Below are 24,446 nucleotides of genomic sequence, written 5' to 3'. Positions count from 1 at the left end.
TCCCAACCCCAACCCCAACCCCAACCCCAACCCCAACCCCAACCCCAACCCCAACCCCAACCCCAACCCCAACCCCAACCCCAACCCCAACCCCAACCCCTTGGGACTATTTCTTCAAACTCTCAGAATAGCTATATTATTATACACATCAAAATCAATTCGCTTATTGATTATATACCATAAAGTTGTTATTTATACTAGCAATAGCAAGTTGCCCGATCAATTGCCCCACTCTTCACTCTTTTTTGCCGTTCTTGAGTAATATTTCATCCATTTGCTCGCACTGCTCCATGGTGCTGTTTATTTTTGTTGTGGTTTCAGATTTAAATCTCATTATTTGGCTTGACTGCGTCAATCCTGATTATGCTTTGGTGTTATTAGATAGTATCAATGAGTTTCATAGATATCAAAGGATTTTCATTCCATTTTTGCGTTTATAAAAGAGCATGTAGGCACCCGAGCCTTTTAGGGACTCTTCAGAAACTGCTTTGACATGACTGTCATCGAACTAATACCAGCGGCCATTATTCTTGCCATATGCCGTATAGTGGCCTCCGCCCAAGCCGCCATAGTGATTGCTGACCGCATACAGCTAGTAGATGGGCTAGGAACTAGTATCTTGCTCGATTTTGTAGGCCGGCTCGTGGTAGTGATCTTCTTTTTCAATCTACTTTCGATAGGTGGACATTGGCTTTGGGTTTATGACATACCCCGAAATGTTGAGCTACTGGGGGAAGATTATGTTAGCCTCATTCTTTTATTTCCTCAATATCCCTTTGTTTTTAAACCTCTTGAGGTGCAGGATGAGGATCTCAGGGGCCTTGTAAATGATCATCTCTTTGGTTGCGAGTTTGTGGTCTTTGCAATCGGAACAGAACCATTAGTTACCCACTTCCAATGTTTACTTTTCTTCGAAGACTCGGAAACAATCATTGAGCTGGACTGTGATATCTTCTCGCTGCTTTTTGGGTTCCTTTTCAGTCACATCATCAAACTCCTTTAATTTTTCGAAATCGAATTCTTTTGCAGACTATCTTGTGAACCGAGCATCGAGTTCATATCCATCTTTCGCCAATTCGCTCATGAGTTCACCTACATTCGTATCGTCCTTCAGTTCGATTTCTTTGTCGAACTTGGTTTCAACTCGATGGTAGTGCCTTTCGAAGATTTTCTTGTGCTTTAAAACAAGAGTGAATGGCCTATCTTTCGGATTCATCATCGTCTTCATGAAATCGCCTTCGTTTAATCCACTCCCGAAGAAGGAGCTTTTTTTCTTGCTATAAATAGAATAGATATATTTCAAGAGCCTTTGGTAAATCTGCTGGACCGAAATTTCAGACTTCTCAAAGAAGAAGGGTCTCTTAAACCACAGATTATCGTAGTCATCCCCATAGTAGTTTTTCTTCGCGAACCTAGTGACGAGCTCGACGGGATTTTTTAGGCTTTGCTCTTCAGGGGCTAATTACATCAAAAAAGATATTTTATTCTCAGCCTAAATCTTGTTTAAAATTTAAGACTTAGGGGTCTTGAGGAAATTATAAATATCTTCGTAGACTGTCAGAATATAGAAGACGAACTTATTCGAAGGCTTTTTCGCCAAGCGAGCAGCTTCCTCAAGCCAAAGTTTTGGCTAGTTTTGTTTATAGACCAGGGACATTCTTTTGGCCTTCTGCTCATTGTTCGCATTAACCACGAAGAACCGGAGATATCCCTGGCTGGCGCCTTAGGGGATCGGCAAAGAAACTGTCGTGAAAGGGTCGAAAGTAATAGACTCCTTCGAACAATCAGGGCAGACAACTTTTGACTTATACTGTCCTGTCATCAAATCAGTAATGATGGATTGATTTCTCTTGGTATGAGCTCGCCAGCTTTCTAGTGCCACTTACTAATCTTTTCTTCCCTTGCTGTCCACTGCTTCGACATAGGGTTTCTTCTGCACCCTGCTGAGATCCTCATGAAGGCCGTCGACAATGAACGAGAAAAATTATTGTGAGTCATGCTGAGCGTAGCCTGAAAACATCGGGTTAATAGTAGCCACGACCGACTTCAACGAAGAGGGGCTAAAAGTCTTTTATGAGCCGCACCACATATTTTTAATGAAATTGGCATAAGTCTTGGCCAGCTTTCCCTTGGTGCCCAACACATTTTCCTTATTGATTTACTTTTCGTAGTAGGACTTCAAGAAATACTCACTGAGGGGCATTGTGCTCGACAGGCATTGAAGGCAGCTATTCATAAAGCAGGTGTTTCCGAGGTTAGAGAGACCTACCAGTCCCCTGGCAGATCTGTCGGTTGTGATCATCTCTATCTTTTTGTTGAACTATTGTTCCTCTGCAAACTAGCATCTTCGGATGTGGTAATAGTTGTCTTTTTATTGGCATGCCTCTGAGCAATAGCTCACTTTCTTGCACCCGCAGTGAAGGGACAGTTTCTTGTATTGATAGCAACCCTCGCATCTTTCATCCTCCTTGTTGCGGAAGAACCACTTGCCCGACTCCTGTACACTTTCAGTGATGAAAAACTCTCCTGGCTCGAGCAGTAGCTCCGATATCTTGATGTTCTTATCGGCATCGGTTTCGCACTCGATCAGCTTGCCCAGCCCGGGTATAATGTAGGTCGAATGCATAGGAGCGCACTTGGCTTTGATATACTGATAAATGTTTTCGGGGGTTTCGGTTGATGGGCACTTCCAAATTCGGGTCTGGTAGTATGGCGATATTCTTTCTGCTTGCTTGATTCTGGTGATCAGATTGTCAAAAGTTGACTCGGATGAGACTTGTATGGTCCGGAGGAGCAGGTCGGTTGCCATTTTCCGACGATAGTCAATTTCCTTCAAGTCCGTGTAGAGCAAACTCAAGTACTTGTAGCTGCTTAGGTGGATGGGCACTTTTTTTTATTTGTTCTCGTAGTAAGCCTCTCTCTATAGGACTACCCCTTCCGCCTCCTCCAGCTTGATCAAATTCAAAATCGGCTCAGTTACTATTTAAAAATCTGCCTGCTCACTCAATCCCCTCTTCAGCTCCAAAGTCCCAGGGATCAACAAATCTTAGTTCATCGGAATCGGCAGCAGCCTTTACTTTTCATTGGATTGGCAAAATTATCTCCATTGAACTAGGTAAACCGAGGATACGATGAAGTATTGCCGAGTGGGTGAGTTTTGGAATTGCTTCTGTTATTCCTGAAATATCCTGTCGAACTTATTGGATTTTTCTTTGAGGGTGGCGGCATCCTGAGATTTAATTATTTTAGGCCTTCGTGGGCTTGGTGCGGTATTAGATTTCATCAAAGAATTAATATATAGTACTACACATCCACGCATATATAAACAAATCAAAGCAAATATACATTTTATTACAATAGTGGATCGGATTGCAATGACATAAGTAGCAAGAACGCAAATGAGAGGCATTGAACATTAACACCATATGCACAATATACCATATGCATCATATTCTCACATGCATCATATTATGCATCATAAATAATAATAAGATGTCCACTGGGTTATATTAACATTGTTATCATTATAATTCCATAAAATTCCAAGGGCATTGTAAAAATGTAAGGATAGTTCTCGAGATAGGAGTTTTCAGAAAGAGTTGCCTTGTCGGTGAGCAGATGGATAAAAAACAAGGCAATCCATCCAATTCTATACATAGTTCTGCTGATACTCTCCCTCATTCATACGGACATCGCGTTAACTGAAGACGTGACCTATCAAGCAACCCCCTACTCCTAACAGCTCAGCAATCGCACCTACTCCTCGTAGATTAATCAAATAATCCGATGGTTTGACCCTACTGAAATGTTTTCTAACAACATCATGCTCTATATCATAGCCACTTTCACGTTTGTTTGCACCTTTGGAGTAATATTGAGCCTCTTCATCAATTTTAAGTCTAAGCAGATCGATGTCTCACTTCGAACGCACTATCTCCTCAAAATATCCATGATCTTGTCATACGTGCTCAGCTATGGCGCATCAAGCATCATTATGAGATCACTGATTAAGACCATGTGCGAGGGAAGTGCCGCATAGGATAAGATAATTGGGGCCATTGCTCTATTCTGCTTTGTCGTTTTTGTTTACTTACTGCCCCTCATATTTTTGAGTGACATAGCTTGGGGTTCAAGCAAGGCTGATGCACAGTTCACTACGCCAAACTCTTTGATGGTTTACAACTTCTCAAGACTGGTTATCATGGGAATCACATTTTCGATCAAGTATCAAAAGCTAGAGGTGGAATTCCCAGTGCATAGCTTCATCTTTTGCCTGATTATTCTGCCTTTAACTGTATTCTTTCTGATGCGTCACCCAATCGTGATCACCAGCTACACCAAGACCGGGCAAGTCGTCATATCCACCTTTGCTTCGCTTCTGCTGTTAAGATTGCTGGAAATTATTAATGGAAGTGGGTTTCCAGCATTGGTTCTGATTCCCTGGGTGATCTTCTTCAGCATATCCGGGCACTGGCTTTGTACGAAAAGAATCATGCATATTCTCTTGAGAGAACAAAAATAGGTTAAACCTCGAGATTTTTCCTTGATTTACCGCATCAAGATTCTATTGCACTATGTCAGCCAACTGGGAAATTCTATCGAGAGCCGGTAAATTTTAGACCGATTTATCATGAACCACTGGCGTAAGTGTACTTTAGTTTAATGTCCCTGCCATGAGCTTCAGTTTGAGTCCCTAAAGGAATTCAACCGCAAGTAGAATTCAAATCAGGCCAGCAGCAAATAAGAAGCTCCTCGGAAACGCGGCGCTACCATAACGAAAAGCGGATTTTATCATGACTAAAACCTTGAACTCGAGAAGAATAGCCCCGTTCCATTGTAGAGTAAAATCATTAAGCCACCATCAAAACTGAAGCTATAAAGCAAAATAATTTCCAAACATAATAAAGCTCAAGAACGGATTAAAGATAGGAATCAGACAGAAGATGAAAATAACATAAGGAAGCTCGAAAATATCAGCAAACTCAATAATGAGAAGAAAAAATGGTTTAGGTTCATTCACCATATGATTGAAGAGAGCTTCCCCAACGACGAGCTCCGAGATATGCCTGCTTCATATAAAAAGTAGAGAGTCCTGCTCATGCGGGAAATCGGCCTCGACAAATCAAGAGTCATGTCGGACTACTGTGATAAAGATTATGAATGTATGCAAAACCTTGTGATCCTACGTCGATAGATTGAACAATTCAAATTGTTTAAACTCTCTTTTCTCATCGGCTTTTTTGTCGAAGAGCACAAAGTCCAAGGCAAAATACAAAACAAGCTCAACGATATTGGGATGGCGAAATATGGAATAATGTACATCGACCTTCAAATAGAACTATTTAATTTCCGAAAGCTCCTGTTTAAAAGCCTGAATTTCATTTTATAGTTTTGGTCTGAGCTCGCCTGCAATCATCCCGATGACAAGAAAATCGTCTCCTTAATCCAAGACATCAACAGGCAATTCGTGAAAATCAGCAAATTTTATCGCAAATTCGTCACCCTCAAGAGCAATCAAAAGCCATCCGAGAATAATAAAGCCGAAAGCGATAACAATTATCTCGATCGCAATCCCACCAACTATGAGAATTAGTGGGGAAACAAAATAAAAGCCCTGGTGGATGAGTTCTTTTTGCCATTTAATTTGGCATTGGATGAGACCTAAATGAAAGCCCCCGATAACTCTGATTTCCTGAATTAATTATACTCTAAAAAGGAGGGAAAGCTCTGCAAGATATTGAATATATTCGATTCAGATTCCCAAACACCCATGTGCTTGGTCAACGTAAACGAAGGGAGCTCGTTTACAAAGATAGTGCAGGCCAATGCATAATTTTGGAAACTAATTAAATGCCCGATCCGATAGAAATATGTGAGCGAGCTCTTGCCAAAGTAGTTTGAGGCTAATCATATGAAGAAAATACGTAACTTTCTGAAAAATAGCCTGAACCTCTTTAACCCTGTGCACGCATTTTTGTATATTGGGGACTCCAGCACGATCGTATAGCAAAATCTATTCTATTTAGTTTATCCTGACATCTATAATGATTTTAAACTCGCAATATTCTTCGAAGCTGCAAATGCTCACCCACTGACCTTCATGTACACTAAGAAATCAGGAATGATCGGCTACACCGAGCTACTCAAGTAAAGAGTGTCAGAAATTATGGGCCTATCTGACTTTGGATTGTACCTGCAAAAGTCGGCCTTATTAGAAGATATTTCTCTCGGGGAGAGCTTGAAGGTGAAATTGCAGTAGACAGAGTTAGAAATTCACTATTTTCACACCATAATTAACGAAAGCTTTGAGGATTCGATTCATTATTACGAACTTTTGATTCCTCGCAACATCGAATAAGAGAGTTCTTCGAGATTCGAAGTAGCTTTTATGAAAAGCTCCACAATTGAGATTGAAAATGCTCAAATGAAATCGTAAAAGTTAGATATTACTTCAACGAAAAACATAGCATAGAAATTGCTGATATAAATTAAATAGATAGTGAACAAAAACACTAAATGCCAACAAATTACAATCTGGCTTCGAATCACAATCGCTATTTTCTGCATCATGGCGGGCCTCAGCATTTTTATAATCTTCATGTCCGAAAACAGAGTGAAAACATATATAAACTGCATGAACGAGCTATAGAATTTCAGCAACTTAATCATCAAGACCATAGATATTTCATACTCGATTAGAAGAATAAACTTTATCGCATACGAGAGAGGTGTTGGGTTAAATAATGAGACGGTCGTGTTTCCAGGAGATAACCAGCTCAAAAAAATATAAATTTACAAGAAAACCCTCGCCCGGGATATTTAAATAATCAAAACTTATCAGTAGAACTTCGAATTCAACTGGGGAAATATGACTTCCGGGATCGACTTTCTCGTCGATAAGAAGGTTGGTGTGGCAACGGAGATGACTTTCATGGTCATGCTTAACAAGTACATTCTTTCTTCAGCGACCCACCTCGCTGCCTTGCCTTACTCATAGCTCTCTTTCGATTATCTCCTCGATCAGATCAGTAGACCGTTGCCCTCGACGGCGATCAATCTATACAACTCGCTATACAATACCTACTTTATATTGCTGCCCACACTGACCGCGAGATTCTCAGGGGAGTTCCCTGCCGTAATTGCGGACTATTTCTTCTCCATTGAAAACTCGCTCATCACAATTTCGGTGACTGTGCTGTGCGTGGTGATTTTAGCTGTCCTTGTCTACTCCATAGTGATCAGCTATAAAATACATTCGACCTTGATCCATAGCTATAAGATTTTGGAGCACATGAAGGTCTCAACCATTTACACCAAAATAGATGCCATTATGTCCTATCAGCTCTCAATGCTTCCATAGTTCGGCTAAATAACACTAAAAAACTCTGAAGTCTAATAAGTAATAGGAAAATTCATGTCTCAAAAGAACTCATTTGAGCCAGTCAATTAAAATAAGACTAGCGGAATTAATGAGCAGCTAAAATAGCGCAGATTTCGCAACTAAAAGCCTGAAATGTTTGACTCCACTTCGCGATAGCTCCACTAGGAAGAACTTGCAACTCCGAAGAGCCATTAGCCCTTCGATGCCAAAATTAAGGTCGGCAGGCAGTTCTCAAAATTAAAGACAAGCGTCAAGCATAACAAAAAAAGATAGATCTTCAAGAACATGAGATTGCTGCCAATTTTGGTGCTTTCAATTCTCATCTATGCCATCCAGAGTTTGCACGGGCACAGTATCCACAATATTATTGAACTGAAGTTTCCGATTTAGCGAAGAGTGCATCAACTTTCTATGATTCGAAACTTAGTAACGGAGTATCCTCTGTCCTCAAAAAAGACTCCTCAGCCTTACACATCGATAATTACCCAGCTGCAGAATATTCTGGAAGAGACCTTCATAAATCACAAGAGCCTTTACAATATTATGTCTCAATAATCTGCACCCGAAACATACCGGCGCTATTATTAAGTGAAATACTTAGGTTACTGCTAAGTATTACATTTTCTGCCCCGATTCGATAGGCTGGTGACGGTGAATCAAACATGCGAGGAGAAACAGCTTGCCACAATCAAGAATTCCCAGACCCTTGATGAGACTTTAGTGTCGTTTATATAAAATGCCCGGCAGCTGTCGGCAGAAGCAGACAAGCTCCATAATTTAACAACTAGCCAGCTTCGGGAATTTTATCTGAGAACAGAGCCATACTACTTCGAAGAGCACATAAACTTCTTTACACGCATTCTGCTGTACTACAGATAGAGTATCCTGATCGATTTCAATGACCAAATCGCCAGCTACAGAAGCAAGATCATCGCAGCAGCAGCCCTGCTGTTTATACTCGTGAGTATATTGGGAGTATTTTGGATCAAGCAGTTGCGGAAGTAGCTCTATGAGCAGACAGCCTTGATTAAAACCGTGTTCAGACTCATATCCTTCAAACAAATCAACTAAAATGCGGAACTAATGAAGTAGATGCAATCAAACATCGTCAGATTAAGATTTTTGAAATGAGTTATCTCCAATTATCTAGTCATATTCATGGATTCTTATGGCAGTCAAATTGTCTATTTGTTAGTATCACAGTATCACAATATCGATGGTGAATACATTGGTAATGTTGCCAGGTCGAACTGCTGACTTCGTGATGATGATATGATTATATGATTATATGATTCATGATGAAATAACTATATGCTATGACTATATGATATTGCTGCATCGAGATATGCTCGTATTGATTTATAATAGATGTACACAACCAAGAATATCGAGAAGTATGGGTTGGGGTTGGGGTTGGGGTTGGGGTTGGGGTTGGGGTTGGGGTTGGGGTTGGGGTTGGGGTTGGGGTTGGGAACGATAGTGCATATGTGTTCATTGGCAACCTCAATTACGCCATGAACGAAGGAGATATTGTTATTGTGTTTTCGGAGTTTGGAGAAATTGTTGACATCAGGCTCATCCGGGATCCCCAAACTGGCAAGTCCAAGGGTTACGCCTTCTTGGCATATTAAAACCAGAAGTCAACAGTGCTTGCTGTGGATAATTTTAATGGGACCGACATATGTGGGAGAACTCTCCGAGTCAATCACGTCAAAAAGTACAATCCCCCAAAAGAGTTTCTTAAGCTCAAAGAAGACGGAACCTAATAAGACTTTAGGCCTACAGGCCCAGACGGGCGAGGCTGGGGCAAGTATCGCAATCCTACTGATGAGGAAATCAAGGCCAATGAGAATTATAAGAATAGCAAACGCCTCCAAAATTTGAGCATTCGGGAGCAAATAGGCAAATGATTGAGATGAAGGGGATAGCAATGACAATCAAGCCATTCCCAATTTTAGTTCATACATTGTATTAACTGAATAAAAGCATCTTATCAAACATAAATGTAGCTGGGGTATTTCATTGCTTTAATGATCTCTTGAACTTAATTATTCTCATCAGATAAGGCGGACATGATGATCATCGTATCTTCTCGAGGGAACGGCATGAAATCTTGAATATGAGTTTGCGAGATCTTTCCGTAGGGCCCAAGCCACCCCTTTTCATATTTGGTCAGCATGAGGTTCAGATTGAGCTTGCCTTGCTCCACGAAAGAACTGAGTTCTCGTAAAAGCATAAAGTCTTCGGCTGTATCTCCTACCCACAGCAGGTTCACGCCTGTCCGGTTATCGTAGTTCATAAGTATCGATTAAATGAGGGAATAAACTGTTGAAATGCCTGAAGCCTGCGCAATGATGCCTATATTTTTGTATGTTTTTTCGACGGGAAGGTCTGAGCTCGAGCCCGATGTCTGGTAAGTCGGATCGAAATTTCCGTAAACCATTTTCCCATAACCTTTGTATATGAACTGAGTGCCCGGCCCAGTTATCTCGACAATTTGGTCTTGCTGAATATTCTTGGAAGTACCTTCAAGTTGAGGACCTTTTCGGTGAACGAGTTTTTATTTTTTTGCTGCAAATCTCTCACGAGAAGCTAAACCACTCCAGGCTCATCAATAGGATTGATTGGCACGTATGGCCTTTTAGCTCCGCCCAAGTTCAGCCAAATGAACTCGCCAATTTTCAGACCCAAACATTTTTCCTATTCTTCGAGCTTCATCCTTACAATATATGAATCATAGTTGGCCCTAACAATTCCATCGAGGCTTGCTCTAACTATTTGGTTTTTATCCCCATTAAAAATCTTGAATTCAGGTTTGATTTCATCTATATTCTTGCAGCTGTTACATGGATTCGCTAAGTTTAACTTGACGCGGAGCCCAGCCTTGAGATAGTTCATGACTCGCTAATCGAATAATAATATAATTTTCTGACCATATTTAAATTGTGTGATTATACATTGAAATTAATTCCAGCTGCAAATAAACGATTTGTGGCGAATTTCATATCATAGGGGTTGGGGTTGGGGTTGGGGTTGGGTTGGGGTTGGGGTTGGGGTTGGGGTTGGGGTTGGGAAATAATTCGATCATACGAAATATGTAGATCAGTCGATTCTTCACTAATCGAAGTATTCATCTATTTATTATTTCGGGATTATGTGCTTGGTGTTTGTGGATATCGACCAAAAAGAACTGATTTTATCATTCTATTTGCCTTTGCTTTTCTTTTATAATACGGCTTTCTGAGACTGCAGTTCCAGTGCCCAGAAATTATTTATTCCCATATCTTTCTCTTGACATCCCCCAAAAATGTACAAGCTCGTGCCCTCAACTGCTGTCGCATGCCTTGATATTCCTCCGAATATGGCCGAAATTTCAGGTTTCGAGTTATGGCATGCCCACGAACTTGATATCAAGTCAAATGTCCAAATGTCGGCCAGCACGTTTCCTTGTTCATTAGTGCCGCCTATAATGATAATTTTAGTTTTGACAGGGACGAGATCCATCGAGTGGTTGATTCTTGGACATGGCTTTGCCCCCTTAGTTTCGACCTTTTCAAACTTTTTGCGGAGACTTCGATCATTCTCAATGTTTGATGAGCTGAATCTCAAGATCTTGAGATGATTATGCATTTTCCCCTGGCTGTTTTCCCCTCCAAACAGGAACACGCCATCGTTGTGCTTTATGTTGTTCCGGGCTGTTAATTCCATATCGAGTGTCGTCACCATTTTGTGGTTCGCCAATTCCTACTTGGTTGTGATTTTGACGATTTTAGGGGTGAGTTATTCTCCAACGAAGCATATAATGTGCAGTTCTTTCGAATACTTGTGTTATTGATCGATGCCTCCATGTATCAATAAATATTTGTCAAAGATCACACTTGCATGAGATCGAACCTTCAAACCGCATTTGATTTACTTAAATTATTTCTTATCGAGATTATAAATGAAGATACTCTCGTTAAACTCGTAAAGAGTGCGCACTGAATCCCCAGAGACTCCAAACGTTATTGCGATCATGTTTTTGGTTACTTTCTAAACTGTATGTCCAACGAGATTCATAAATTTCGGGAGGTTGCTCTCGGGCACATTCTATTGGATCCACCTGCTGTTCTCATAATGGTGTAGCATTAAGTCCTGGTTTCGAAGCTATTTATCGGGGAAAAATATTTTCCTTCTCAAGCATCCGCCCATTAAGTGTATTTTACCTTGCACAATAACCATGCAATCTCCTTCACGCTTGTAGGGAAATTGAGAATCATAGCAGATGCTCTGAAAAGGGAGCAATTAGAAATCTTATATCTCCCTTCCGAGCATGTTAGCATTTTGGGAATGACGCGATTGAATGGATTGCAAGCTCTGCGCATATTCTTCATGAATTTCATCCTCGTTTTTATAAGGCAAAATAAATGATGGCTTCTGCTGTCTCCGAAAACGTTCGCTATTGCTGGAAATCTCTTCAAAATGTCTGACGTTTTTAGTTTTTTTTTGTAGTTTCGAAAATTTGCAAAACCTCTCGATATTTGTGAGTTGACGCCTGTTCGAAGAAACATTTTTGGTTTCGTTGAGTAGCGTGCGAGAATGGAAACTAATCTGTGTTTCCTTGAGTTTCTTTTAATATTCGGAAAGAGTCGCATGATGTTTCTTGAAGTTAGAAAGGCTCGCCACTCTTGGGATGCTTCTTTACTGAAAATGTTCCGAGTGCTTCAGACACCGGGGGCCGGAGCTTTAGGAGGTTTTCAAAAGCAAAGGCAATTTATCGGCATTTTCCATTCCAATTGCCAACTTAAAATATCGAAATCATCCTCTCATTATTCTATAATCAGTCTAATATATATGATCCTTGACCGCTATGACTAGTTTTAAAAACTAATCATAGGGTTGTTTATAGTTACTTATAACAGTAACACAAAACCGGATGGGGGAGGATTTGATCCCACCTATATATATGATCCTTAATCAGTCTAATATATTGTTTAATTTCTCATGCAAGCAGGAATTACTCTAATAATCTCCTATATTATTGAACATTTTATGGTTTTCATGTTAGCCATTGGCTTGAAGAAGATTGGAATATTATTGGTTGGCTGTATTGACTTTCAATTAAATTCTGAGTCGTCCAGTCGTCCAGTCATAAACAATAATAAAATAAAAATACAACTAATAGACGCAAAATATAGATCATGTGACAAAAATATCGGTATCAAAGAAATGAAAGTAAATTAAACTATATTTTTCGGTTCAACTCATGGATTCACTCGCTGAGATTGGCTTTGATGATCTTTAATCCAATCCGAATTGCGAACAAATGCTGGGAATTATCTGCTTTGTTTCTGAATTGTTAATTCCTTCATTTTTCTACTGGCTTCAACTTCAGCCAATCTTAAATCGCCTGTGTTATTGCCTTCTAGTAGATACTTGCATCTTAAAAGTCTTGTCTCGCACTCGAGACGATCCTCATACTTTTGGGAGGTGACTTAAAGCATTGAAGTTGCTGTTAGGTTCTAAATTGTCCTGCCTAGTTTGGTCATCCTGTATGAACTGAATTCTGTGTCTGTAGGGCCTCTGCTCAAGAATGGGTAGCATTTAGGGCCGTGAAAATAAGGATCGTAGAGGTAATACGCCATGATGTTGTTATAATTACTACGAAAATTATTATCGACGGCACAAAATATACTTAATCAATAGCTACTAATAGCTCGATATATAGGAGTCGATCCTCACTTTCTACTCTTTATTTTACCAAGTGGAAGTTTGGCTTGAACTATATTCTTACCACAGGCCAACTTGCTTGCGAGCATGACTTCGATAGAATCTTTTTGAGATGAGAGCTATGTTTTCATTATTAAACGCTATCTATTTATAATTATCGGCAGAACCAAAGGCCTGGGTAGGATACTTTTGGGGAGTGTTACCGAACGCATTATTTTCTGATGGGGTTTGGTGGGTCTCTCACCGAAGTCTTAATCCTATATTTTAAGGATTTTACGCCTCATACTGGTCTCTTTGGGGGAATCAGGCGCATACTAATGGAGACTTTTGACTCTGGTCGCAGGAGAATTGAGCCTAGTTGTTGAGCCTGTCGTACTTACGATACTTATAGCTTTTGGCTTGGTTCTGAATTTGATTTGATTATGCAAGTCGTAGATCTGTGCGGAATTCCGTCTCTGCATTGGAAACTAGCAATTTTTGTCATCATCTTCCCGCTCTTGAGACAGTGGAAACAGATAATTTTGGGAAGTTTGAGACTTCTGAAAGCGAATATCTATTTATATCTTCATGTTTCTTCGCATTCGGTCAAGCCTTTACTCTTCCTCAAAAGTCCTTTCGTATTCACGAACCATTTCTATCAGCTTTTAATGCCTAACTATTCTTTTTTATTAATTAGTCAAAGAATCGGCAGAAACTAAATGGCATTTGCTTGGCTTACAGTTTTTGTTAATTATATTCATAGCAATGTGGTGCGATTAAATTATTATGCATATTCATTGCAGTTCATAAATGATCATATTAATTCATGTTTCAATGCTTTATAATAATGAACCATATTGTTTAATGATCAAATCATGGCCTTCAGCTGAAATACGTCTTAAAGATCTGCTTGATCACTGGCTTTAAGGATTCTTTGTTGCTTATCGACATCCAATTTCGGAAAGCGCTGAAATCAAACAATTTGACCGATGAGGAGTTGAATTTGATGTATTATGGGAACAGAAGCTGCAGTTCTGCTTCGTCCGCGACGATTATCTTATTGAAAGCATGGCAGATAGTCACAATTACGGTGAGGTAAACATACTTATTCCCTTGTTTGAAAACCTCTCTTAGTCGAGCATAAGCAAACTCGGTTGAATTTCGATATGCCGACTTGAAACTGCCTGCAAATTATGATTCCGTAACTTCCTATTCCAGTGATTTGGAAAAGCCAGGGTTAATTTTTTAGATTTACTAGAGATTAGCTTGACAGTAAGCATAAATTTGTGATAGCTTCAACTAAGCTTCATATAAGACATTGCAGCATTATTTGTTTTGCCTTTTGAATTATTTGCCCTGGCAGAACTATTTCCAGTTCAGCTTTGGCTATTTCTTTGACAGTTCTGCAGGTTTCATACAACTCAGAAAGTCTTTTAAAAGCATGATGAAGTATTTCGTGAGGCAATATCGGATCATGAGAATTTCAATTGAACTCAAAATTGGAGATGTCAGGGTAATTTCTTCTGAGGAATCTCCTAAAAACTTGATTCTGTCAAATTGAAACTCTAAGAATGTTGCTTCTTCGATGAATTCTGTGGGCTGCTGCTTTTTCGCAATCATAGATGGCTGCATATTTTCTGCTTCAAGTGACTCGGCTTTGTAGACTGGAGGTTGTTGAAATCCTGACTTTTTAGCAAGAATAAATGAGCCTAGTTTGTCCGTCAGTTTATTCTTTGTCTTTGCATACAAAATCATTGAATCCTCACTCATCACTGGGAAGTGCTCTTTAAAGATAGGGTGAGCTCTTATTTCACTGAATGTGATTCGTTGAGTCCCATCTTTACAGAATATCTTCGTGAAGAGGTCTTCCAGTTCGGGAACACAATTTTAATATATTTTTTTCTTAGACTTTTTTACTGCATCCTGATATGAAAAATTTTCACTTTGCTTAATCAAGTCTTCACGTTTTAAATCGATGTTTTTGCAATGGGAATTGATTTCTAATTTAATGGGATTATTACTAAACGGGAATTATAAATTCAGCATGAAATAAAAAGTTACTCCGAAAGCCCACATATCGACCTCATAACTATATGACTCGTTTTAATATATCTCTGGGGACATATAGTTCTAAGTTCCCAGTATTGTGCCTGCTCCGTCTTCATTCTTCTTGGCGAATCCGAAATCAGCGAGTTTATATTGCTAGGGATAGGTCAATAAATTATACATATTAGGATTCATCTTTCTTCTTTAACAGTATGTTTTGCAGCTTGATATCTCTATGCAAATAGCCCAGCAGATGCAGATGCTCTAGCCCCTTAATGACTTATGAAAGTATTTTGGAGGCGTGCTTTAGAGTAAATACTTTGTTGGGTTGTTTGGCCTGGTAATTCAGTAGGTCTCCGCCATCGCAGTACTCGCAGAGGAAATATTTGTTTGACTCATCTTCTTAGAAGGCGTAAAGCCTCATAATATACTAGCTTTTGACGCTCATCATGCAATCTTTTTAGCCTTCCAAGTATTCCTCCATGAAGGGTTCTGCCTCCAGAATCTTTTTGGAAACGATCTTCAAGGCGAATTCTTTCCCACCGGCATCTTGCACCAGCAGTACGTCCCCATATGCCCCTTTGCCAAGTCTTTTGATGTTCTTGTACTTCCCCAGGATGTCCATGTCCATGATTATATTATGAGCAAATACAGAATCGATTTATTTAATCTCTCAGGGTATACTAAAGTTGACTAAGTATAGGCATGATAAATACCTATAATATTGATAGAAATCGAGGAATTTAAAATTTGATTAAATTCTATGAAAATGAACCATGAGAGTGAAGTTGGGGTTGGGGTTGGGGTTGGGGTTGGGGTTGGGGTTGGGGTTGGGGTTGGGGTTGGGGTTGGGTTGGGGTTGGGAGCCCAGCTCTCAAAACTCTCGGCCCTTTTCGAACAATAAAAGCAGTTTAACAAGCAGCTCGTTAAGCAATTGGCATCAGGCCATAAGAAAAGTAATACTGGTCATGGCAAAGACAATTTCAGATAGTACGAGGCGTGGGAGCTCAATTCCAATGATTAGAGCCTCAATATGAAGAATTTAGATAGTGAAGAGGATGAAGAGATGCTGTATGGTCCTGGGCTTAATGCTATGATCATGCTGCCTGACTCCATGGATGCTGTTGAGAAGCATGAATTTAGCTTTGAGGAGCAGCAGACCACGAAATCTATTGCGATGAAAGAGGAAGATATCGAGTTGGAGACTTTGATGATAAACTGGGATTATGAAGTTGGAAATGAAGGGCGGATGTACGATGAAGAGGGATAGCAAAAGTCTGAGGAGGATCCTGATAAGACAATTCCAATTGAGAATAACAAGAAGTGGAATTACTCGGCAAGCAAATGCAGCGAAAAGAGCGTGAAGAGCTATATCGATAACGATTTAGAAGACTACCGGTAGGTGATCGAGCCCGGCCACAGAATAAACAAATAGGGCAGCCAAAATGCATCTTCATCTTAAAAGCTATACTACACCAAAAAAGACAACTATAAATAATTATTCCAGAAGCAACCTGATAGCCAGTTCCACTAATTGCTCAAGAGCAAACATATTAATAAGCAAAAGCTCAACTAAATCAAGGAAAAATCATTTGTGGCTCCAAACAAGAAACTGTCGTCCAGGAAGAAGACTCAAAGGGTTCCAAACAACATCGAACAGGCCGACAACCCTCCTAGTCACGCTAAATGTAGTAAGAATGTGAAGATGCAGAATGATGTCAATAACAACGCCAACAGAGTCAAGGATGAAAAGAGCCAAAGGAAAGCTGTATGGACGATTTCGAAGACTTCCAAAATTTATTAAAGCACTCAAAAAAATAAGAACCCAGCCAATCATCCAAAAGCATTCAAGAAAGTGGAACCGTAGCAGATGATCAATTCGCAGCTCATGGCCAATCAGTATAACGTCCAGGCCCTTCCTACCAAGTCACTCTGCAAGAAGAATAAGGCGAAATACGAGCAGTCGCATGCGGATGAAGGAACATAAAATGTAATGCAGAATGAAATGCCCAATGGGATGCCAAATGGAATGTCCAATGGGATGCAGCATATGAAAAGCACTGATAAACTCTGTGGAAATATCAGCAGCAAGAACAATGAGAAACTCGCAAAAAATTTAGTCCCTCGAAATCCAATAGTGAATCGCCCATCTTTAACAACAAATGTAAAAAAGAACGCGAATGCCTTTGCAAGTGTAGATGTCAACTCGAATGGCAATTAAGCCTTGCGCAAATAGCAGAATGAGATAAACGTGAACAGTAGTATGATGAACATTGAGGTTTGCAACGAATTAAAGATTAAAAACAAAATCATTGGCAACAAATTGAAAACAAACAACCATGCGATATCTAAAAACTAATCAGTTATCTTCAATTAAAAAACAACTAATTAGAAAACAAAGAATTAGAGAATAAAGGGCGAGAACTTAAACTTGAATTTTCCGAAATGCCCTCCAGAGCATGTTGAAAGACTGGACTTTAATCAAAGCAAATCGATCATGCAGCGCATACTTGAAATCAAAAAACTCTAATCTTCATACGAGGAGGAAACCACCAAGTACCTGTTGGCCGTTGACAGTTTTACAGAAGAAGAGAGAGAGCAGTTATTCCTAGAGCTGAGCGATGAAAAAAAATCTAAAGTGACAATCGATAAAATGAAAGGAGCCAATGAAATGACGGATAAATCATCCAGTGCGACTATTACATTTAAAACAAAAATCCTTGTCTTCTTGATGATGTTTTTTGGGCAATTCTAATCCTTAAGCACAAAGCGAAGGTCCATTTTCGACAAAGAGCAGCTCTTTGCAATTGATTAAGGCAACGTAATGTGCAATGTTGGCAATAACAAAAAATCGATAAACGTCTGGAAACAAATATACTCCTACCCCTCAATTTGCTCAAATGAGGAAAAACCGAAAGAGCTTTTTGATAATATATTCGTCTCCTACAGACAGCTGCCCAACAAATTGTACGCAGCCAATCTGCTTTCTGATGAGATCACTCAGAATTTTCTCGAACTCTTCGAAATGCTCAATGAAAAATTAGACCATGAACTTTAATACTTCGTGATAAAAAAGACCAAAATCTTTCATCTCATTTACTCTTTGGTGATTTACATTCAGTATCTGCTGAGCAATTAGCTGGTTTAAAAGACTGAAAGGGCCAATGTTTACGCAAGTCGAAGTCATTTGCGGCAAGGGTACAACTCCAGCCGCAGCAAAAGATAGAACAATTTCAGGAAAAACCAGAAGGTGAATAGTAAAAATGGAGGGAAACTAAACAAGAAATGCGATTCTTAAAGGAAAATTACAGTGGAGGATCGATAGGATACGGATCGCTCAAAAAATATGGTCAATACAATCAAAAATTCAAACACCCGCTCTCAAAACATGCAGCGCTCGCAACCCATGAAGTTTCGGTGATTAAACTTAGCCGAGTATGATTACTTTCAAAGTTTATTTACTGCGTTCGATATTTAATTATGCTCATTCTGTATATTTTATGTGATTGACGCAAATCATAAAATAAAAACAAATAGTTTATAAATAGACGAATCTCATTCATCTATGGTTATCCTGCCCGGAATTTATTCAAATCTTCAATAGTAATCCATTTTTATAGCATTTCGTCTTAAAATGCTTCAAACGCAATCCACATTATAGATTCCCAGTACAATAATATCAATTATCTGCATATCAAGGAAATTATATCCTCAGTCCAGAGAAAAATTGACCGAAGCTTTTAGATAGTTCTCCATGCTTTATTCCGCTGAACAGATTGCGTTATGAACTTTTGCGGTGTCGTATTGTCGAGGAGAATTAATTTGACTGTTCATTTTATTATTCTTGAAGAAATGATTCGGTGAACTTTTGGTTGTTTTCCCTGGGGATTTTTTTATAGGACTCTTGCTTTAATTTTCTGTCATGAAAACTTCATTCTTCAGTATTTTTTGTTCAGTTCGGCTCATTAACCCAGAAACGAGCTCCTTCTGATTCTATAAATTGCCCTCCTAGTTAAGGTTTTCGATCATGTGCAGCATATACTGAAAGGAGCAGTATGCTTATTGAAGGTTACCCAATGCATCTTAACAAATCCCAATATTCCCATACCCGATAAATTCCTCGACTCTTTTGCCCACCTGCATTTGCTTCCTATGAAACTATAATGCCTCTATATAACAGATATTAACTACTTTAAAAAAGCCCTAAATACATATGTTCGCAGCCGAGAGTATTCAAAGCAAGCTCCAGACTCTTTTCATCATCTAGCTGAGCGACAACTCTCCTGAAACTTTCGAAATACTTAATGGCATTTTAAAATTGATAGGCGTTGTGCATCAGTACCCCGATAGTGAAATAATATCTCGACTCTTCCCTCAGGTTTTTCGCTCTCTTCATACCCTCTGCAAGAGTAATTAGATCTTTAATTCTTTTTTTGAATACAGGATCTTCCTTTGCTTTGTTTCTAAAACTGAGCTATTTAAAGTACTCGGAATTTTTGTCCTCTTTTTTGTGTTATTTTTATTCAGGTGCTTCCTTCTTTTCTTTGTAGTTTAAATCGATGTTTAAGAGGGGGATATGAGTGAACGCAGGGATATTGAAGTACTCGGGTAGTACAATTCGCAAAGGTTCGAAAAGATTAGAATTTGTCGATATTCGATCCTTGTTTTTGGATTTGATGGCCACTTTGTTATGCTACGCAATCGTTGTCTCAAATGTGGATTTAAAGTGCTTCTTGTGATTATGGCCAATTTGAAGGGATCGACTGAGCTAATTCTGCTGGATTGGGCTACTCTATTTGTTATTTTGCATAATAAAATGATCGATAAACGCACGATGTGCCAGAAAGGGAAATAAATTAAACTATTAATTGAATTAATATATTAATTTGGTCAAAAATATCTATACATCGAATATAGGCTAAATCAATAAAGAAAGAGCATGATGAGAAGCCTATTCTCTTTGGATTCGATAAATCCAATATATTTACCAAAAAGAAGAGGAACATGAACAATTCATGCTGGTTCCGACAGAAACAAATAATCAAACGTCGTATGAAGATAAGGCGCATCCAAATTTTAAATAGCCGCTTTTAGAGTTTCAGTGATCGAAACAAATGCTGAAGTTGAAATAGTTGAAGATATATTATTTCGATTCAGACATAGCCCTGAACCCTTAATAAAATGTGAAAATGCCAGTTTCTTCAATTTACAAAATCATTGCTCGTTTATTTCAAAAGGCCCTCCGACTTCTTGTTTGTCGAATATATTTTTTCCTCATACCTCACGAAAATGCTGATTAACAACCCACAGAATTCCAATACCCCGAAGGTGATAATGCAGTATTTGTAACCTTAACTCCCATAGGCTTTTACGAATGAGTATCTCACAACAAACACCAGTACCGCGGTGAGGGAAAGACCTGTGAAAATTAGCCAAAAGATTTTGGTCCCGATCTGCTCACCTAAAACCCTGACTGATTGAGTGGGAATAAGAGCATACATCCCGCCATAGCATAAGTAGACAGCTGGGACTAATAATAAGTACGTTACAAAAGTATTGACAGCCCACAAGATAGATATGCTGCACAACAAGAGGCAGAAGCTGATAATAATTGTGAGAGTGCGATAGGTGTACTTATCGAGCAAGATCCCCCACATTGACCTAAAAATTCCATTGGAAAATATGCCCACAGTTCCAATCAGACTAATGAGGTGGTCCTGCTCTTTGAACATTGGATTCATTTCGAAAGCAAAATCCTTATAATTAAAGGCAACGAACATTCCAAACGGAACGATGCATGCGAGTTGGAGGATTAAAAAATAGGCTTTTTTGGCAATGAATGCTTGTAAGCACTCAGTGTAGTTGAGCGCGGCTACAGTTTTATTTATAGGCTCCTCTTGCTCGCTAACGATTGTCTCAGAAAAAAGGTTGTTTTTGCTACTCTTGGGGGGGTTAATAAAAAAAGACGCGAGCAATCCCCCTCCCAGATAGCATGCTGCTAATATCTTGAGCGCAAGAGGCAAGTTGTCTGCCACGTCCTTTGGAAACTTATTGGTGATGGGGTCGATTGGCTTATTGTCCGGGTTAACCACATAGATGATAATATAATTGAAGATGACCGAGCCGAGGCCGAACCCTGTCATGCACACCCCAGAGACGAGCCCCTTGCGTTGAGGAAAGTGAAGGTAGCCATTCTTAACTGGAGGAAGGTAACCGATACCGATGGCTAGTCCGTACAAGATCCCATAGAAGACGATGAACCCTGCAAAGGTGGTCATGAAGGAGGAGACAAAAACAGCTATGCTTATCAAGGCAACTGAGAGAAAAGAAATCTGCTTGTTGCTAAATTTGGTTTGCAAAAAAGAGCTGACTATTTGTCCAACGTTGATCATAATGATGGCTAAAGTGAACAAGATGGACAGTGAGGTGGAGGATGTCTCGTCGTTGTGCCAGTAGAGATACGCTGAAATGTACGGAGTCATTAATCCATACGTGTACAAGGACCCGAGTACAACCAGTAATAGTGTGCCGGACGCGAGGGCTATTGTTGGCTCCTTCTATATTCCCATAGTAAATATAATTAATACCAATCAAATTAAAGATAATTCATAGGTATGGATAAATGTCTGCACAAGCAGAAATATGATACTAATTACAATTTAAAGCATGGAATCATTTAGAAATCCTATGCCTGCTGAATTGATGGTTTGCGTTTTGATTGAGTGGATGCATTGAGTGCAGCTGATGTGCGAGGGCGTTTGCAGCCATTTTCTCAAGGTTAGGTGATAGGGCTGAACCAGAGCTATCCAGGCACTGATGAGAATCAACATTATACGTCTCATTATTTGCACAAGCTATACACTATTTGGTCTTCATATTGAAAAGTGGGAACTCTGCTGGGCATGAGATGCATTTGATGCCATTATAGTAGGGGGTTGGATCAGTGCAATCCACCAACGATGGGTTATTGGTCTTCGAAGTATTGTAGATGTACTTCTACTCGGCTTAACTTACTCCTTGATATGTTAAATTGGGTGCATTCTCGGGATTTGTGATGTATGTAACATCATTCTTTTCACATTTCGATATTTGAGCATTGTATGTCGTTCCGGAAGGGCAGGCTTAGCAAACTGATTTATCTGCATTGAAAACTTGCTCTACTGGGCAAGCTCCACAAACTCCGTTTATCTTGAAAGGCTTATCTGCGAAGCAGGGCTCAGTATTATTGCTTGCAGCGATTTCTTAGAGGGTTTTATTTTTAGCGATGAAGGGAGCTTCAGAAACCCATCCTGAACCGGTTAAGTTGGACACGAAGGTAGGTGGTGGCACGCACTGATGACTCGTCGTGTTGAGGATTTGGTCGGCTGGACATTTCGTGCATAATTGGGATGTGGTATTGAAGTAGGGAGTTGGGCTCTTGCAGTTCAAGCAGTGCGTATCATTCGAGAAGGGGTATCTTTGGGGGCAAAAGACTGAATATTTATCAGAAGTCGGCTCCTATCCCACAATGTTAGGATATCCTGAAGGGTTTGTTGTGTTTGGCGAAGCATGCACGCATTTTCGAGAGGTTGAATTAAACACATATTGCTAGTTGCAGTGCGTACAATTTTTAGAGGTTGAATTAAAAATCGGGTCTGACTCGGTGCAGGCAATACAATTAGAACCGTTCCAATAAGGCGAACTCTCAGGGCACACAACATCGTTTTATGAGTTAACTGGAAGTGGTCCGGTTATGTTAGGATTTCCTACTGGATTTGTTGCATTCGCATTGAACAAAACGCACTCGCGAGTTGTCGTATTGAATACATAACCTGAAGAACAGTTCGAGCATTGGTTGGAGCTTGAATTGAAGAGGGGACTAGATCCATTGCAGGCAAAACACTTGGTTCCGTTGAAGTAGGGGGAGCTTTCAGGGCATAAAACATCCGTTTACGACGGAGAATCTGGGAGAGGGCCTGTGATATTTGGATATCCTAAAGGATTTGTTGCAGTCGGAGCGTCTTTTTCACAGGCATGGGATGTCGAATTTAAGGTAGTATGGGGAGGGCATTTAGAGCAATTTTTTGAGGTTGCGTTAAAGATCGCATTCTCCTCATCGCATGACGTGCAATTAGTTCCATTCCAATATGGCGTTGATTAGGAGCAGACTATCTCATATGGAGAACTTACTGGTGTTTCTCCGATGACACTAGAGTTTGCAAGAGGATTAGTAGCATTTGGACTCAACGGCACGCACTCGCGGGTTGTCGAATCGAATTAGGTCCCCGCTGAGCAGTTTGTGCATGCATTTGAGGTCGAATTGAATATTGGGGTATGTTTGACACAGGCGAGGCATCTGGTCCCATTAAAATACGGATATCTTGGAGGACATAAAATATCGTTTGGAGAAGGAGTCGCCGGGAGGGGACCTGTAATATTCAAAGTTACTGATGGATTGGTTGCATTAGGATGAAGACGTAAGCACTTATTTAGAGTTTAATTCCATACAGTGCCATTCGTACAATTAAGAGCTGTTTGATTATTAGAAACTGAAGTCAATGGGGGCTTCGAAGCTGGAGTTTCGCATATCCGGCTGGATGAGTTCCATCTTTCAGAATCTTTGCAAGCAGTACATGATTTTGTTTCACTATTGAATAGAGGGAAAGGCTCAGTACAGCCTATGCATTTATCTCCAATGTAATAAGGCGTGTTAGAAGGACAGGGGGTTGAACTATCAATAGTCTAATTAGGTGGTAATGTTCCTATTACATTCGTATAATTTAATGGATTGGTCATATTGGGGGATGTAGCAATGGCCACACATTTCTTGAGTTCCTGGTTGATCACAGATCCGTCTTCGCATTTTTCACAAGCAGATGTCTGCATATTGAAGATAGGCGTGGGTTCGGAGCAGTCGATGCAGTTAAGTCCGTTGAAATAAGGCTTTTCGATGGGACAGTTCGTAATATTGTGAAAAAATTTCGATCGGTCAACGTACTGGTTCACAACATCATTCATAGTCTGGTCTCCTAATACCCAATTTTTTGAATGAATGTTAGTTTGATACTGGGTCGATGATAAAATAGCTGTAGTAGTGCAATTCTTTTAAAGAACCTCACTGATGACTTTGAGGTAGTATATCTGATACTCTACTCTCGCTTGAGCTTCGCGCACCTGTGCGGTTTGGTTCAAGGTAGCGAGCTGCCCTTTCAACCTCTGAATGGAGGCAAGAGTTTAATTTGCAGTCTTGATGACCTAGGTTTTATTGGCTTCTGTCATGTTAGAGCATTGATCTGCCAACACCAGAGGGGGAATACTGGCCGAAGTGTCGAATATCTGTTTTTGTTGGTTT

The 24,446-nt window shown here is 39.8% G+C and overlaps 1 protein-coding gene across 1 annotated transcript; it reads right to left on the bottom strand.

Moving 5' to 3' along the window:
• Positions 1–384: 384 nt before the first annotated feature.
• On the bottom strand, positions 385–2,331 carry LOC148298356 (ubiquitin carboxyl-terminal hydrolase 4-like). The gene is given in 1 exon segment (XM_088276938.1): positions 385–2,331. A coding segment is annotated over 1 exon segment (579 nt). The 5' UTR covers positions 2,303–2,331; the 3' UTR covers positions 385–1,723.
• Between the last annotated feature and the right edge of the window lie 22,115 nt (positions 2,332–24,446).

Source organism: Brachycentrus maculatus, unplaced genomic scaffold, assembly GCF_059751285.1.
Source record: "Brachycentrus maculatus isolate JH-2025_06_01 unplaced genomic scaffold, ASM5975128v1 h1tg002140l, whole genome shotgun sequence".
Taxonomy (NCBI): domain Eukaryota; kingdom Metazoa; phylum Arthropoda; class Insecta; order Trichoptera; family Brachycentridae; genus Brachycentrus; species Brachycentrus maculatus.
The sequence above is the reverse complement of the archived record's forward strand: the minus strand, read 5'-3'. Positions and strand labels throughout refer to the sequence as shown.